This window comes from Topomyia yanbarensis, chromosome 2, assembly GCF_030247195.1.
Source record: "Topomyia yanbarensis strain Yona2022 chromosome 2, ASM3024719v1, whole genome shotgun sequence".
NCBI lineage: Eukaryota > Metazoa > Arthropoda > Insecta > Diptera > Culicidae > Topomyia > Topomyia yanbarensis.
The window spans coordinates 51,262,164-51,276,759 of NC_080671.1; the positions used below are offsets into that span (position 1 = coordinate 51,262,164).

The 14,596-nt window shown below is 37.9% G+C and overlaps 1 protein-coding gene across 12 annotated transcripts in view; it reads right to left on the reverse strand.

The window, feature by feature from the left end:
• Nucleotides 1–14,596, reverse strand: part of LOC131684805 (uncharacterized) — a 66,888-nt gene that overhangs the window by 10,495 nt on the left and 41,797 nt on the right. For all 12 annotated transcript variants that reach the window (XM_058967965.1, XM_058967962.1, XM_058967966.1 and 9 more), the window contains exons 3-6: nucleotides 5,695–5,942; nucleotides 5,456–5,631; nucleotides 4,510–4,759; nucleotides 4,301–4,447 (exon numbers count right to left, since the gene is read on the reverse strand). In XM_058967965.1, coding sequence (XP_058823948.1) covers nucleotides 4,301–4,447; nucleotides 4,510–4,759; nucleotides 5,456–5,631; nucleotides 5,695–5,942 — 821 coding nt within the window. The remainder of the gene's footprint in view (nucleotides 1–4,300; nucleotides 4,448–4,509; nucleotides 4,760–5,455; nucleotides 5,632–5,694; nucleotides 5,943–14,596) is intronic.

The window sequence follows — 14,596 nt, forward strand, 5'->3', positions numbered from 1 at the left end:
GTAATGTAATTTGCAACATGTGAAAAGATCATTTTGCGCGCATTTGGAGGGTGTTATGTGGTTGTGGTCCACTAGGAGGTTGATAACAGTGTATTATCTTTCTCCGGACAAAACCAGCCTAGAGGTCGTGTAGCATCCGGCGAGTTAAAGTGTCTCAACCAAATTGATCTACTGTGCCCCTGCTTACATGTCGTAAGAGGCCACTGGAAACAGGCGTCCTCAAGTCAAGGTGTTTCTACGTGTCGATAACTGAAGGGCTGGTAGGACTTCAATATGCCAGTCACGCGCGGATTGTCGTGGGTCTTACCATTGCTGTATTACGCGTTACGTTACCATCTGATTATTTCAAAAGAGTTGTATCATACTGTAGCAGAAAGGGGTTTTTCTTCATAATCGGTGGTGATACAAATGTCCACAACACAATTTGGAGCAGCTCAGATATCAATTTGAGAGGCACCGAATTGATGGAATACTTAAGTAGTACAAATCTACACATACTTAACTCTCCGGCACTCGCGCGAATGGCTCCCCGAATGAGCAGTGTTGCACAAAATACTACGGCGTGAGTGCCGGAGGGTTAATGTAACAAATTGCCCAACATTTGCACGAGTGTTTAGATGTAACTTTCTGCTCTGACGGTATTACGCATGAATTGGCAAACTGGCTCGTACCAAACGAGCTCAAACCATAGTTATTTGATCATAAGTACATCGCCTTTGATCATTTAAACGTCTTCCTGGATATCGTCGCATATCGTTATCTCAAATCTACAAACTGGAGTCTCTACGAAGAGGGCTTGGCGGCCAGGTATCATTGGTATCCTCCGACTACAATCTCACTCATAGTAGCAGCATACCATGGGGCTTGTCCGCTTCGAGTTATGCGTGCTTCTAGGGGAATACCTTGGTGGAATATCGAAATTGCTCGACTCATAAAGTTATGTAGAAGAGCTTGGAATCACAGATACAGAAACTGGTCGGAGGCATTTTAATTGGCTTGCAAAGCTTACAGAAATGCACTTCGACGCTTCGGGCAGGATGCGTTTTTGAAGATCTGTGGGTCGTATGCTGACAGGGAAGGGAAATAAAGGACGTGCGCGGTAATGTATCCGTCATTCAAAGTTAAGCTTTCGATACATTTCATACTCAGTTCGGGCCATTCAATATTATTTTATGTTTTATACACAAATAAAATCGAGTTTTCGGTTGTAGCTTCGGTTTTTACTACCCCGATTATTTTATTCGAGAGTATTTAATTACACGGTACTACAATGATTTTGTACTTTTCAAGTGACCTAGTATAGGCCTAGTGTAGATCTCAACGTGCTGTGTTGTATTCTTTTGTCAAAAATATTTTGCGGTTTTGGGACAACAATATGAAAACTACCATGATTTTGCGATTTTTCCATGAAAATTATGAAAATTGCTCAACAATCTTCTAATAAAGTGTCTTTGTTTTAATAAAAATTTAGAGAGAACATTCAATTTAGCATCCAACGACCTATTTGTCATCAAAATCTGTTGAAAAGTGGCAGTTATTATTTTTTTCAGATTAGAAACTTGCTTGCATGAACCCTTAAGGATTAGTGAGGTATTGTCTCGCACTATAGGATTCTATAATTATATCTTCCGTTATTTTTTTCCAATTTCAAGTTCAAACTTCACACATACACTTTTAAATGTGTACGTAATCGAGAAAAAAATATTTTTTTTAAACTTTTATATGAGACCATCCCTATAGAAGTTCATGGGAAAAAATAAAAACTATGCTATTTTTCAACCGATTTTGATAATAAATAGGTCGTTGGATGCAAAATTTAATGCTTTTGTTAAATTCCTATTAAAGAAAAGACGCTTCCTTATAATCATGTTGAGCAATTTTCATATTTTAATCAAAAAAATGCAAAATAATGGTTACTATCATATTGTTGCCCTAAAACCACATAGCACTTTTAAGAAAACAACATAACATAGCATACCGGTAGAAAGATCATTTCTTCTTCTTTCGAGAAGATTGAAAGACTTGAAAATCGGTCGAGGGTATATTAAATTGATCAAACGTGGTTTTGTGTTATTTGACCAGACCTACAACTTTTAACAGATCACTTAAAAAGTACATTCAAGTTGTTTTATTTTGTTGCATGGCGTTATTTTTCTTTGTTAGTTTGCCTTCTGTAAAAATATTTGAAAAAATATCGATTGAGTATGTTTCGAGACACTTTCTTGTTACTTTACGAGAAGTTCAAGCGCAAGCTTAACGAAAACTACAAGCATCTGGAAATGATCAGTGAAGTGTTAATAATAAACAACACTCCCAATGACCGGCTGTTCGGAGTTTATGTTGCTCGTTTAAAATTCTCGAAAATTGGTCGCGAGCGAGCATACCTTTTTCCCCTTTGTACTAACGCAATTCCTTTCCCGTGATGCTCGTGGAGATGCAAAGGCACTCTCGGTCTCTACCAACAGCGAGTGTCAAACTAACATTCATTTTCTTCCCTGGTAGAAAATAATTGAACGTGGCGTCGTTATTGACCAGTGAAACAAGCACAGTGTAAATGATTTGCTCCTTCCAAGCATTTTTTTTTTGGAACATTGTGCCTTTTCACTAATTAGGTCAATCACGAAGTGCAACTACGGGCTTTTGGACTACATAACTCCAAAAACAGCGAAGAATTTATGATGTTTTCTCGCGTTATTGAACATTTACAGACATTTTGTTCGCTATGCTGTTGACATTCAACATACCTTAAGAAAATCTATTTCCGACAACCGTAAGAACAAATTCAGGTCGATCAAACTGCACGTTATTTTGTAAAACATCGCTAGCAGACGCAACATTGCTGCAATATCCAAACACTTCAAAAGCCTTTGGTCTCATGATTGATATATTCGACTTTTTCGCGGGAAAGGATTTGGTTGAGATTACTTTTTAAAAAGATTTCCCCAAAGCAGCAGAAATATACCTTTAGTCGAGAACTAACGGCAATGATACTGAAATATTTAAGACATAACGCTAAGACTAATGCTTGAAGCAGCCGTTCACGTTGTTTCAAGGAAGACATCGAACTAGAAACGAATTTTCAATCGAACATCCAACTAGAAACGATGTTTTCAAATCAATTACAGATCACAAATTTCAATTTTAAAAGCATTAATGTCTAGAAACAATCTCTAGCGCTTAAATTCATACTGTTGCCATTTGGCAACATACCGAATTTTCGTGATATAAAGCCTCATCGAACGGTATACATAGTATCCAACCCAAAAACGAGTACCAAGGAAAAACGCCATTCATGCATTTAAAGGCTAAGACACCGCTTATCTAAAAAGCGACCAGAAGTGGACAACTTCACGACGATACAGTTATATTTTTTTCTGAGAACAATAATAAAATGTGCAAATCAAACCCAGCGACGCCGTTCTCGAAGCTTGTTTTATTTCTATCAGCAGTTACCTTATCATCATTTCGTGCAGCAAATCCAATCGATCGTTTACAGCATCACGATGTAAACAAAATAAAGTTCACCTATATAGCTATGGCAAGCATGAATATAGGCTGCATTGTGGACACGATCCCACCTACACTCGATTAGAATAAACAAAATACCGTCAAACTGGGTGAATTTGAATTTATCGTTTACGCTGTTAGTCGGCGTATTTCGTTTTATATCATCAGTGCTTAAAATAGCATACAGTTGTTTTTTCGAGGTAAGCTTTTCGCAAACTTCTACCTCGATTTCGTGCTTGAGTAACTGTATGAGAAAAAGTTCCGTGCTTGAATATTCTTGGCCGCAAAATAATTTTGAATCTTATCAAATTAAAGCCGCTTTACGGTATGTGAGTAGAATGTGTGTCACACTGACTCATTGTTATGGTGATAATTTGACTAAGAGAAATCTATTATTCACAATTGTATTAGGGCTCATTTGCCTCCTTGAAACGAAGCGCAGATATTCAATATAATTATTGAATACTAAAGCATCTGTGGCACTTCTAATTAACATCGTATATGTGTTTTAAACCAAGACAACATCCCAGTCACGACGTGATAAACGTTCATCACCTCCATGGCACTAGCACCAGCACGGAATTCTAATTTGGCGTCGCCCCACTGCACCCGTGAACCGTAAAACGTATGGACAAACAACGATAATCATTGTTCACTATAAATACTTTTCTGACCAGCTGATTAAACGAAGGGGTGTAAAAGCACGTTTACGATCAATTAAGATTTAGCAACGTATGTCGCAAAATCGCGAAGACGGCATTCGCATCTATTGCGACAAGCATAAGACACTTACCACAACCAACCCTCAGCAGTCCTTCTTCGTAGAGACCTTTCTCTAGCAGACAACAGACACAAAGCTCGATGACATAAGCGATTTTACGATCCGTCGCCTTCAGATGCTCTCGCAGAGGCGTGTGGAAGATTTGTTTGTTGTTCCGCCCTAAAATTGCAAACCGATCATTCATTAAATGCTGAGAGGACAATACCTATGCGATAACTTACGGAATAAACCATCCATGCTGGTAATAGTACTCTGGATTTCCCGTAACGCCGAGGTATAGTACAATTCCTGGTGTTTTACGTATTCCTTAACATAGTTGGCGATGTTCTCCTCTTCTGCCAGTAGTTCGTACATGTAAGACTCGTACAGATCCCGCTCCTTTTCGAGCTTATTGTGCAGCTCCTCCTGGTCATCCTTGAGCTGGGTCAGCTTAGCCTGGTTGCCGAGCTGGTCGCTGTTACGTTGGGCAGACTAAAATTTGGGAATAGAATTAGAGTTTGAAATAATTTGTTAGGAGGGATGCCCCAGAGAGATTAGCAAATTATATGCGCCAAAACAGTTACCAATGAAAAGATAATCTAAGAATTCATTGATTAGACAACAATTGTGTTCAGTGCAACAGTTAAACCGTAGTACAAAATAGTATCATTTACATTCTAGTTAACCTTACGGCACTCGCGCGAATGAGCAGCCGCTGGTGCTGAAAGAAGATTTCGCTAGAGTTTCTGAAGGTGTTGCACTAAAAACAACGGCGCGAGTGCCGGAGGGTTAACGTCACTCAAACTGAACAGCTTTGCAAGCATAACATTACTACATTTTAAACAATTGTTGTTTTTCTAAAGGGCTTGACAAGCAGAACGAAATCATTTATATTATATCAAATCGAATGTAAACTGATCTGTTTTGCGCAGACTTATTGCTAAATCCGAAATGCTTCTCGCATAACATTAGTGACACGTTATCAGCGCAGCTAGCGATAACGGAAAAGTAACTTGCAGCCCAAAGCAACCCAAAGAATAAACCACTCGCTTCACCCGGTACGAGCAAACAATGAATCATCTCTTCTATTCCATCATCGTTTCGTTATAGGTGTCAGGTCTGTGTGTAATGTGTATGTATATCTCGGTGATGGGAACGTAAAATATAAAATCAGCAACTATGACTTACATCATACTTTTGCCTGGTTGCTTCGTACTCCTGATGGCATTTGCTTACAATGCGCTTCTGTTTCTGGATAGTACCCAGATGCCGCTCGATGATGTCGTTCAAGTTTTTACTGACCGAATTTTCCACATTAAACTCGTTGTTGACAATCTCCGACGCCACCGTCTTCTCTAGGCGGGCTGAAACGCACAAAATACCATCAATGATCAAACTATAGATAAAATGATTCAATGAGTTCTTACCGCATTTATCCAGCACTTCCCGCAATAGTCCGGGTGGTAGATCCTTTACCGAATCTTCCATCAGCTGGCCGAGCTGGAACTCGGCCACTTTTCGCACCCGCTTTTCTTTTGCTGTCACATCCTGCGGCTGTCCGGCGGACACCGAAGTTGCTATCCGCTTGTTTAGGTTCTGAAGAATATCTTTGTACCGATCGACCTCCCGTTCGACTTCCTGCAGACCGTCGGCATTCTTCTCCGCCTTGCTCGATCTACGGAACAGTGAAGAGAGTGGAAAACAAGAATAGTTAAAAGCTATGATTAAGAATGGACATTAATGTGTTTGTGCTGCAAACTTGACTTGCAGCTGAGGTCATTCGCTTGCATGTAACAAAGCGAAGAAACCGGGCAAGGCCGGTTGTACACCGTTAAAAATAGCCGCGTATTCAGAAACAAACCAATACAAAGGCACAATGAGTAATCAGATGCAATAATAAACCGGCTAACTGGAGGTGGATTGTTGAAAGATTCAGCTGAAACCACGTAAACAGAGGACAGTAATATGGAAAACGATCGGTGCAAAGAGATGAAACATTGGCACGTGTTCATGTTCATCGATAGTTAGGTACCTATTGTAGCACAATTTGCATATGGCTTATTCTACTGTGATGACTGGATGAGTCAATGTTGAGTAAGCGAAACAGGGTGTGAAAGATAAGTGAGTGTAATGAGGGCCCTTGAAACTTGTCTTGAGTTAATATGGCGAAACTGACTAGCACTTGAGGGGGGAAATATATATACCTGAAAGGGTGATCATACTGCTAAATTAATAGTGATAGGTTGTAATTTGAAAGTAGTATCGAGCTTGTACGTTTTGCAAGTAAACCTATATTAATTAGGTATGAATGCCGCCTATATTTTGGGATCACAAGTTAAAGGATTTGAGACCATCAAGTGCGATATAATATTTTTCTAAGACTTCGTTTTCAATAGGACTCATCCGTCTACCAAGAGCAGTGGTAACTTGAATTTTTAAACGCAATTTTCTCGAAATGTCGTTTTTTCAAAAACGGTTTTTCCGTTACACGATTGCCGAAAAACCACTCAAAAGATTTTCTTCTTTTTTGTTCAATTGATCGTAATTTATTTTTCTCGTACCTTAACGATTCCTTTTTATGCATAATTTGTTGTTTTGCAGATGAGAATTTTTTATTACAATTTTTAGAACCTAAAACAGCGAACGTTGTCGAATGCAGGAAAAAATTATTATTTGTTAAACTAATCGTTAAGGTACGAGGAATACTCCCATACTAATGGAATTTTTTTAACTTTGGGATTTTAGTTGATCTATTGGTCTACAATCGTGATCACTGCAAATCTCTTAAATAAATAAGGGTTTCGGGGAAATAACCATAACTACGCCAATTGTCAATATATTTTTATAAACATATACTTGTTTATTTCATTGAAAAATGTACGACCAAAATACAATATGTTTGATGTAATGAAATCATTGATTTATGCCTATAAGTAAATTCAAACTTTCTTGACATTTTTCGCACAAAAAGGTATGTAACCCCTTAAAATTATGGACGCTCTTAAACTGCTGGGCAAATTTTCGAAATTTTTTTCGTTTATAAGTAGTATGTGGTCACCTTCCTTCAAAGCTGGATTGGTTTCTGAGGCTTCTTAAGAACCTTAGAAAGTTTCTAGAAAGGTTTAGAATATGGCTTGATAATATTTAAAAAGGGCGTATGAGATCTTGAATGCACTACTTTCAAAAAATCGCCATTCGTGCAGCAAAACTGTATGATAGCGAGTTTCAGAGAACTAATTATACTGTTTGAATATATTTGGTCAATTTTTTCAAAAAAAAAAACCACAAAAAAATGTTGAAAAATGCAATTACAAAAAAAAAGGTTTTTTTCATTACCGCAAGCCTAAAATTAGAGGAAACTGTAATTGCATTATTATTAGTAAGAAAGCATTTTTAACAATGACTTAAAATAGCCTTATAAATTTCTTAGTATTTGCCAGTTATAAATATGATTTTCTAACACTAAATGTCTTTTCAAAGTAAAATGCTCCTAACGGATCATCCATAAATGACGTAGCATTTTTTGAGTGATTTTTAACACCCCCTCCCCCATCGTAGCATTTCGTCACAAACCTCTAACCCTCTTACCTCCCTGGTAATTACGTAGCTTGACTTTAACTGTACCCCCCCCCCCCCCCACCTTGTCACCGTAAATTTTTTTTTTAAATAAAAAAACGATATTAGTTAGATAAAACAGGTAAGGTTGTCGTGACATCAGGTCTTCCCTTTAAAAAGCTACGTAGCATGACATGACCCCCCAACCCCCTGTCGTTACACATCATCACAAAATACAAAACTCCCCCTTCCCCATATAATGCTACGTCATTTATGGATGGTCTCTTAGCCAAGAATAGCACCACTGGGAACCTGCTCCCAAGCCGTAAGAAGCGACTAACAACATGCTAGGAGTTCCTAGGTATTGCTCCGTACCGAAGACTTAACTTGAACAGACCTTAAGCTTTGCATCATAGCTTTTATTGAATGAATCACAGACATATTTGCTTATGCCGATTGCGTACCAATGCTTTGGGTTTCTTCTGGCGGTTGTACAATAACCGTAAAGTATGAACATACACTAAGTAACAGCATATATTAATATGAGATAAAACGATATAAATAAAGAAAAAAAATAAACAAAGATTACAGAAAAACTATCAATAGGTTTACAATGAAATTCAAGAAAATAGATTATAATTAAAAACATTCAAAATGATTATCCTCAGTGTTAGCATTAGAAAGTGATTTTTTTATAACGTGATAGTCTTAAGAACCTTTGTAACATGTTATGTAAAAAAAACCCCGGCGTGAAAAAGCTTTTGCAAATGCCGTGTCAAATATATTAATATACCGGCTCTTCCACGCCAAGGTATAACATTCAAAGCTTTGGTCTAAAACCGTATGTAAAAAACAAACTCATGTAGGAATTATTCAATTGGCCTAAGATGAAGCTATCGACGTACTTAACTAAATCACAATGTCTACCAAGATATATCCTGATTCACTTCCCTACCTACTAACACCAATCCTATCCTGCGACACTTGTGGATGATGCAGAGGATTCCTCGGTCCCAATTGTCACAAGTGTTGAACTAACATTCCTTCCTATCCCAGAATTGATCTGCATGGGAGTGGACATCTACGTTATTGATCATACTATAATATTAGTCTCTTTAAATTGCACGTTGGATATGATGTACTACTCCCAAGTATCATACAATTAATTCAATATGCAATTTCAACAGGCTTTGATCAATCACGGGAAACTCACGGGCGGTCAACTAAGCTAAGCTTTATATTTTGCACAAAAATTTCTTCGTTATATATAAAAGATATAATAAAGATTTTTTTTCGAGTGTTGTCCTACTGGAGCTGTAGAGCTAGGTTTTCGAAAGGGCTCCCCGTCAGAATCACATATTACAATTTGCAGACGAGACAGGCAATGTCGCCCACTAAAACACTGCTTTAGGCTAATAGTAGCGGGCCGAGATTCTGAATGTGATATTCATTCATCGCGTGTATCATCGCGACGAGCTCGAGCATTTGTACGTTAACGTGTTCGATCGCGTGTGCGTTTGTATGTCGCGTGTGCTAACGTGTATGTAATTTCGCATGTATAAATTCTATTTTATAACCGTGTGCCTTTCGAATGTTCACGTGTGTTCTTGGATAATCGCGCGCGGACTGTGAATCTAATACTATATTTTAGGTGTACGACTAAGATGCTAAACGAGTCAGATCTTCCATATATTTTTTGATTGGTCCTACTGAATGTATGGACCTAAGTTATTAGGACAGATGTAATGGTAATGGTTTCCGGACGTGACCGATTCATGAGCGCGCAAAAACGGACGTTTGTAGGTTCGCGTTTGAGACAGCGTTTGAAACTTCGTAAGTGTTAAAACGTTCTCCTTATTACCGGGGTGTTATTAAGTTTGCGCGATCGCGATCGTAGGCTCCTATAAATTTTCAAACGCGGTCTCAAGCGTGAACTTAAAAACTCCCGCACTCGCACGATCATGAATTGGTCACTTCCGTTGTTGCTTCTATCCTTGATATCAGCAGACTAGGTCCATGCCTTCAATTGGATCAATTAAAAAAAGAAAGCTCTCATATCCACTGGACACCACGTTACATAGCGACATGACCGAGGACTCTAGTGATATGGGGTAACTTACTTCCTGTCAGAATGTGAATTGTATACCAAAAACCGACTATCAGAATGAAGGTCCACGTGACCATCCAAGAACGCACGCGTATATAGGAATGGCCACACGGTTACAAAATCCAGTCTTGTACACGCGAAGTCACATGAACGCGAGCACACGTGACAAACACGTTAACATACGAACGCTTAAGCCCTTCGCGATTAACAACGCAATCGCGAAGGGCTTAAGCGTTCGTATGTTAACGTGTTTGTCACGTGTGCTCGCGTTCATGTGACTTCGTGTGTACAAGACTGGATTTTGTAATCGTGTGGCCATTCCTATATACGCGTGCGTTCTTGGATGGTCACGCGGACCTTCATTCTGATGGTTGGTTTTTGGTGTACAATTCACATTCTGACAGAGAGTAAGTTACCCCATATCACTAGAGTCCTCGGTCATGTCGCTATGTAACGTGGTGTCCAGTGGATATGAGAGCTTTCTTTTTTTAATTGATCCAATTGAAGGCATGGACCTAGTCTGCTGATATCAAGGATAGAAACAACAACGGAAGTGACCGATTCATGATCGTGCGAGTGCGGGAGTTTTTAAGTTCACGCTTGAGACCGCGTTTGAAAATTTATGGGAGCTGAGACATTCACTTTATCACTGGGATGCCATCATGTTTACTAGATCGCGGGTGTATATGTCGGGGATGATCGCGAAGGGCTCAAGCATTTGTATATTAACGTGTTTGTCACGTGTATGTGACTTCGCGTGTATAACTTCGATTTTATAATGACGTAATGTGTATTTTTGCCTGATCGCGCGCGGACCGTGAATCTGAAGCTTAATTTTTAGTGTATGGTACAGATGGTAGTCCGTTTCCCCATATCACTTGAGTTTCAGGTCATGTCACCATGGAACGTGTTGTTTAGTGAATATGAGCGTCACTTTTTTGATTGGTTCAACTGAAGGCATTAGTCCAGACTGGTAAAACTTTCGGACGTGATGATTCATGATCGCGCGAGTGGTGGGTTAATGTTTGAGACCGCGTTTGGAAGTTTAAAGATGCCACGTTTACTTAACTACCGGAGTGTTTTCATGTAGGCGTAATCGCGGGCGTAAGTATATGTGGATTATTGCAATTGCATGGTCGCGTTTGTGGCCAGGTTTGTATTATCGCGAAGGTCACGAGCGTTTGTACCTATATGAGTATAGATAGCGTATAGTAGAGATATACTAATAAAAGGAATCATAACATGCCGAATAAAGAAAAAAAGATGCAAAGAGCTTGACTAGAAGTGTATAAATTGAACAATACTATTTTGGTATACATAAATAATGGAAAATCAAACTAATAGAAGTACAAAAGAAACAGACTAATGAAGTAGAATAGAAAAACATATGTAACATGCAATCAAACTCGTCTAAATGCAGCAAATGTTGCATATTTATCATTAACGACAATTGCATGCTGTTAAACTTTCATCATGCTATGCTGGCCGGGAATGGATGACTCGCGTGCATCGGTAAATTTATTTTACCCTAATTTATCCAACCCGATTTATCCGAATGAATAGAACCAAATGCTCAGATTGATCACCAGAAGTATTAGCCACTATTCTATCATATACGTCAGTTCTGCATCCATTCCCTTACCCAACTGTCACAAATACTCAGACGAATACATACACAGTAGGGTGGGGCAAAATGATCGTTTTTTCAGCACAGCACTTTTTTGGTTCCATTTGGGATCCCAAACAACTGTACAAAATTTGGGGTCGATTGGATTTGATTCGGCGTAGCGCATTGCGTTTGAAATTTGTATGGAAATTAGTATGGGAAAACCTACTTTTTTGCATTTTCGATTTTACAGACTACAATTCTTCCTGCAGTATATCAGCAATTAGATAGAAGTGTAGTCCAGGATATGCTGAACAACTTCGCCGAAGGATGCATGGTGTTAGAATGTCTCTACAACAAGTTATAGCTGTTCAAAGTTCGATAGATCGAATTAATTGCCAAAAATCATTTTTTTTTTTGCCAACACTGCGGGTGTACCAATGATATTTCATAAAGCATACCAAAATAACATCATATACTTTAGATTTACCACATTGGTATGTTTGGATGAATTATTCAAAAGCCTTAGCTCAATTTCATGGGCGTAGGTAGTTTCGCAATAGGGCGTAGTGAGGGGAAGGCTTCAACATAAAGAAATTCTAACTGAAATAACTGGAATCTTGTCGAGTTGAAATGTACAGAAGAATTATTTCAAAACATTTACACAATCCACAAGAGCCCCAGTTCAACAGCAATTTTTACTTCAGGTGATCGAAGAACATCGAAAAGAGCATCCTATCTAATCATAGTGCGTTTGCGTATTAAACTGAAATATAATCAATGTATTCCTCTAACATAAACTCGACATCAGTTGATTCAGTCTGCAACTTTACATCCATTGATATAAAGTCAATGCAGAGGTTTACAGTATGTTTCGTTTCATCGTTACTATTATGCATAGGACATTGTGCAAATGTTTTAAAATAATTCATCTGAACATTTCAACTCGATAAGATTTCAGTTATTTCAGTTAGAATTTCTATATGTTGAAGCCTAGCTCCCCCCCCCTCCCTCACCCCTCACTACGCCCTATTGCGAAGCTACCTACCCCATGAAATTGAGCTAAGGCTTTTGAATAGTAATTCATCCAAACATACCAATGTGGTAAATGTAATGTGTATGATGTTATTTTAGTATGCTATATGAAATATTATTGGTACACCCGCAGTGTTGGCAAAAAAAATGATTTTTGCCAATTAATTCGATATATGGAACTTTGAACAACTATAACTTGTTGTAGAGACATTCTAGTACCATGCATCCTTCGGCAAAGTTGTTCAGCATATCCTGGACTACACTTCTATCTTATTTCTGCTATACTGCAGGAAGAATTGTAGTCTGTTAAATTGAAAATGCAAAAAAGTAGGTTTTCCCATACTAATTTCCATACAAATTTCAAACGCAATGCGCTACGCCGGGTCAAATCCGATCGACCCCAAATTTTGCACAGTTGTTTGGGACCACAAATGGAAACAAAAAAGTGCTGTGCTCGGTTGATTAGGTTATGATTACGTTTTTCCATATAACAATGCCCCACCCTAATACATAGATAGACATACGACTAGCACATAACAGTTGTACACTAGTACGAAAAACTATGAATATCACAAAGTTACAACTAATAGTTTTCTACTTATTCTACTTTACTAAATTAATTCAATTATTAAATTAATTTAATTATTAAATTAATTTAATTATTAAATTAATTTAATTATTAAATTAATTTAATTATTAAATTGATTTAATTGGTTTATGCACGATGACGAAGTCGACCGATAAATGGACACACAATGACTCCCTCCGTGAGTCCCGTCCACGAATACCACCAATAGAACAATATTTACAAACACGGCACACAGCAACAGTCAATCTACGTCGATCCGCCAGTCGGCCACGACACCGCGCATAGACCAGTGGTTTAGCGTTGGTATGCGCAGGTGCAGAGTATGAAGCAACATATAACATAAAAAAGGCGCATAAGCCCTCTCGGTCTCCTCGATGCACCACTATCGAGGCGTAATGCAATACCCATCTTAAAGCAATTGATGCTTGATGGTGTTTGCAATACCGTCAAACCCCTAAACCTTGGAGAGGGGAAAATAACAATAAAAGATTTTATAACAAAAACTTGAAACATATTTTAAAAATTCTTTTGATTTTCAATTTTATTTCAATTTTTTAAATAATTTAGTTATGGAATGTATTTCTAACTGTTTTTGCCTTTCTCATATATTATTTTAGCCGTTACCTGCCACTTAAGCATAAGATGACACACCATTGTGGGTTGGTATGACAGAGATAGAAGATCCTTGTATAGGTAGAGAAGTTGTATTTCTTTTTTGAAGCGGATTCTTTATTTGTTTCTTTAAACGAGAATTTATACAATTTTTTTTACAAAATTTAAAACTTTTTGAGAGACTTAGTGGAATGTCACAATTAATGCTGTTAAGACAGATGTCTTCCGTTTAATTCCACTGTAACAATAATAATGAAAAAAAGTTGCTTTTTGTACGCGCTAACATATTGACGTGATCTCCGAAGCGTTTTTATAACATGCAAGATCGCAGGCATAGATGTGTGCGGATGATTACGATTGCATGTTCGCATGCGTGTACAAGATTTGTATAATCGCGAAGGGCTCAAGCGTTTCTATATTAACATGGTTGGTCGCGTGGGCGTTTTTATGTCGCATGGGCGTTTTTATGTTGCCTATGCTACGTGTGTATAACTTCGCGCGTTTGAATTCGCCTAATAAATTAATTTAATTAATTGAGTTTGTTTTTCCATTCGACACCATCATAAGTTTTAAATAAAGCTCACGTCAAAAACAAAATAAATAGAATTATTCAGGTTTTTTAAGCTTCTTAAAAAGTCTGTGGGTAACTTTGGATTATTTTTTTTGGGTCGAGAAATCCAACAGGCCAAAAAAATTAAAACTATATCGTGTCAAAAAGTACTCCATCTGATTAACAAAAAAACTTTTAACCGATAAAGAATGAAGAATACCTTAATAAATAAAATTTGAAAAAAGAAATATCTCTTTAAAATCTTATATAGGGTT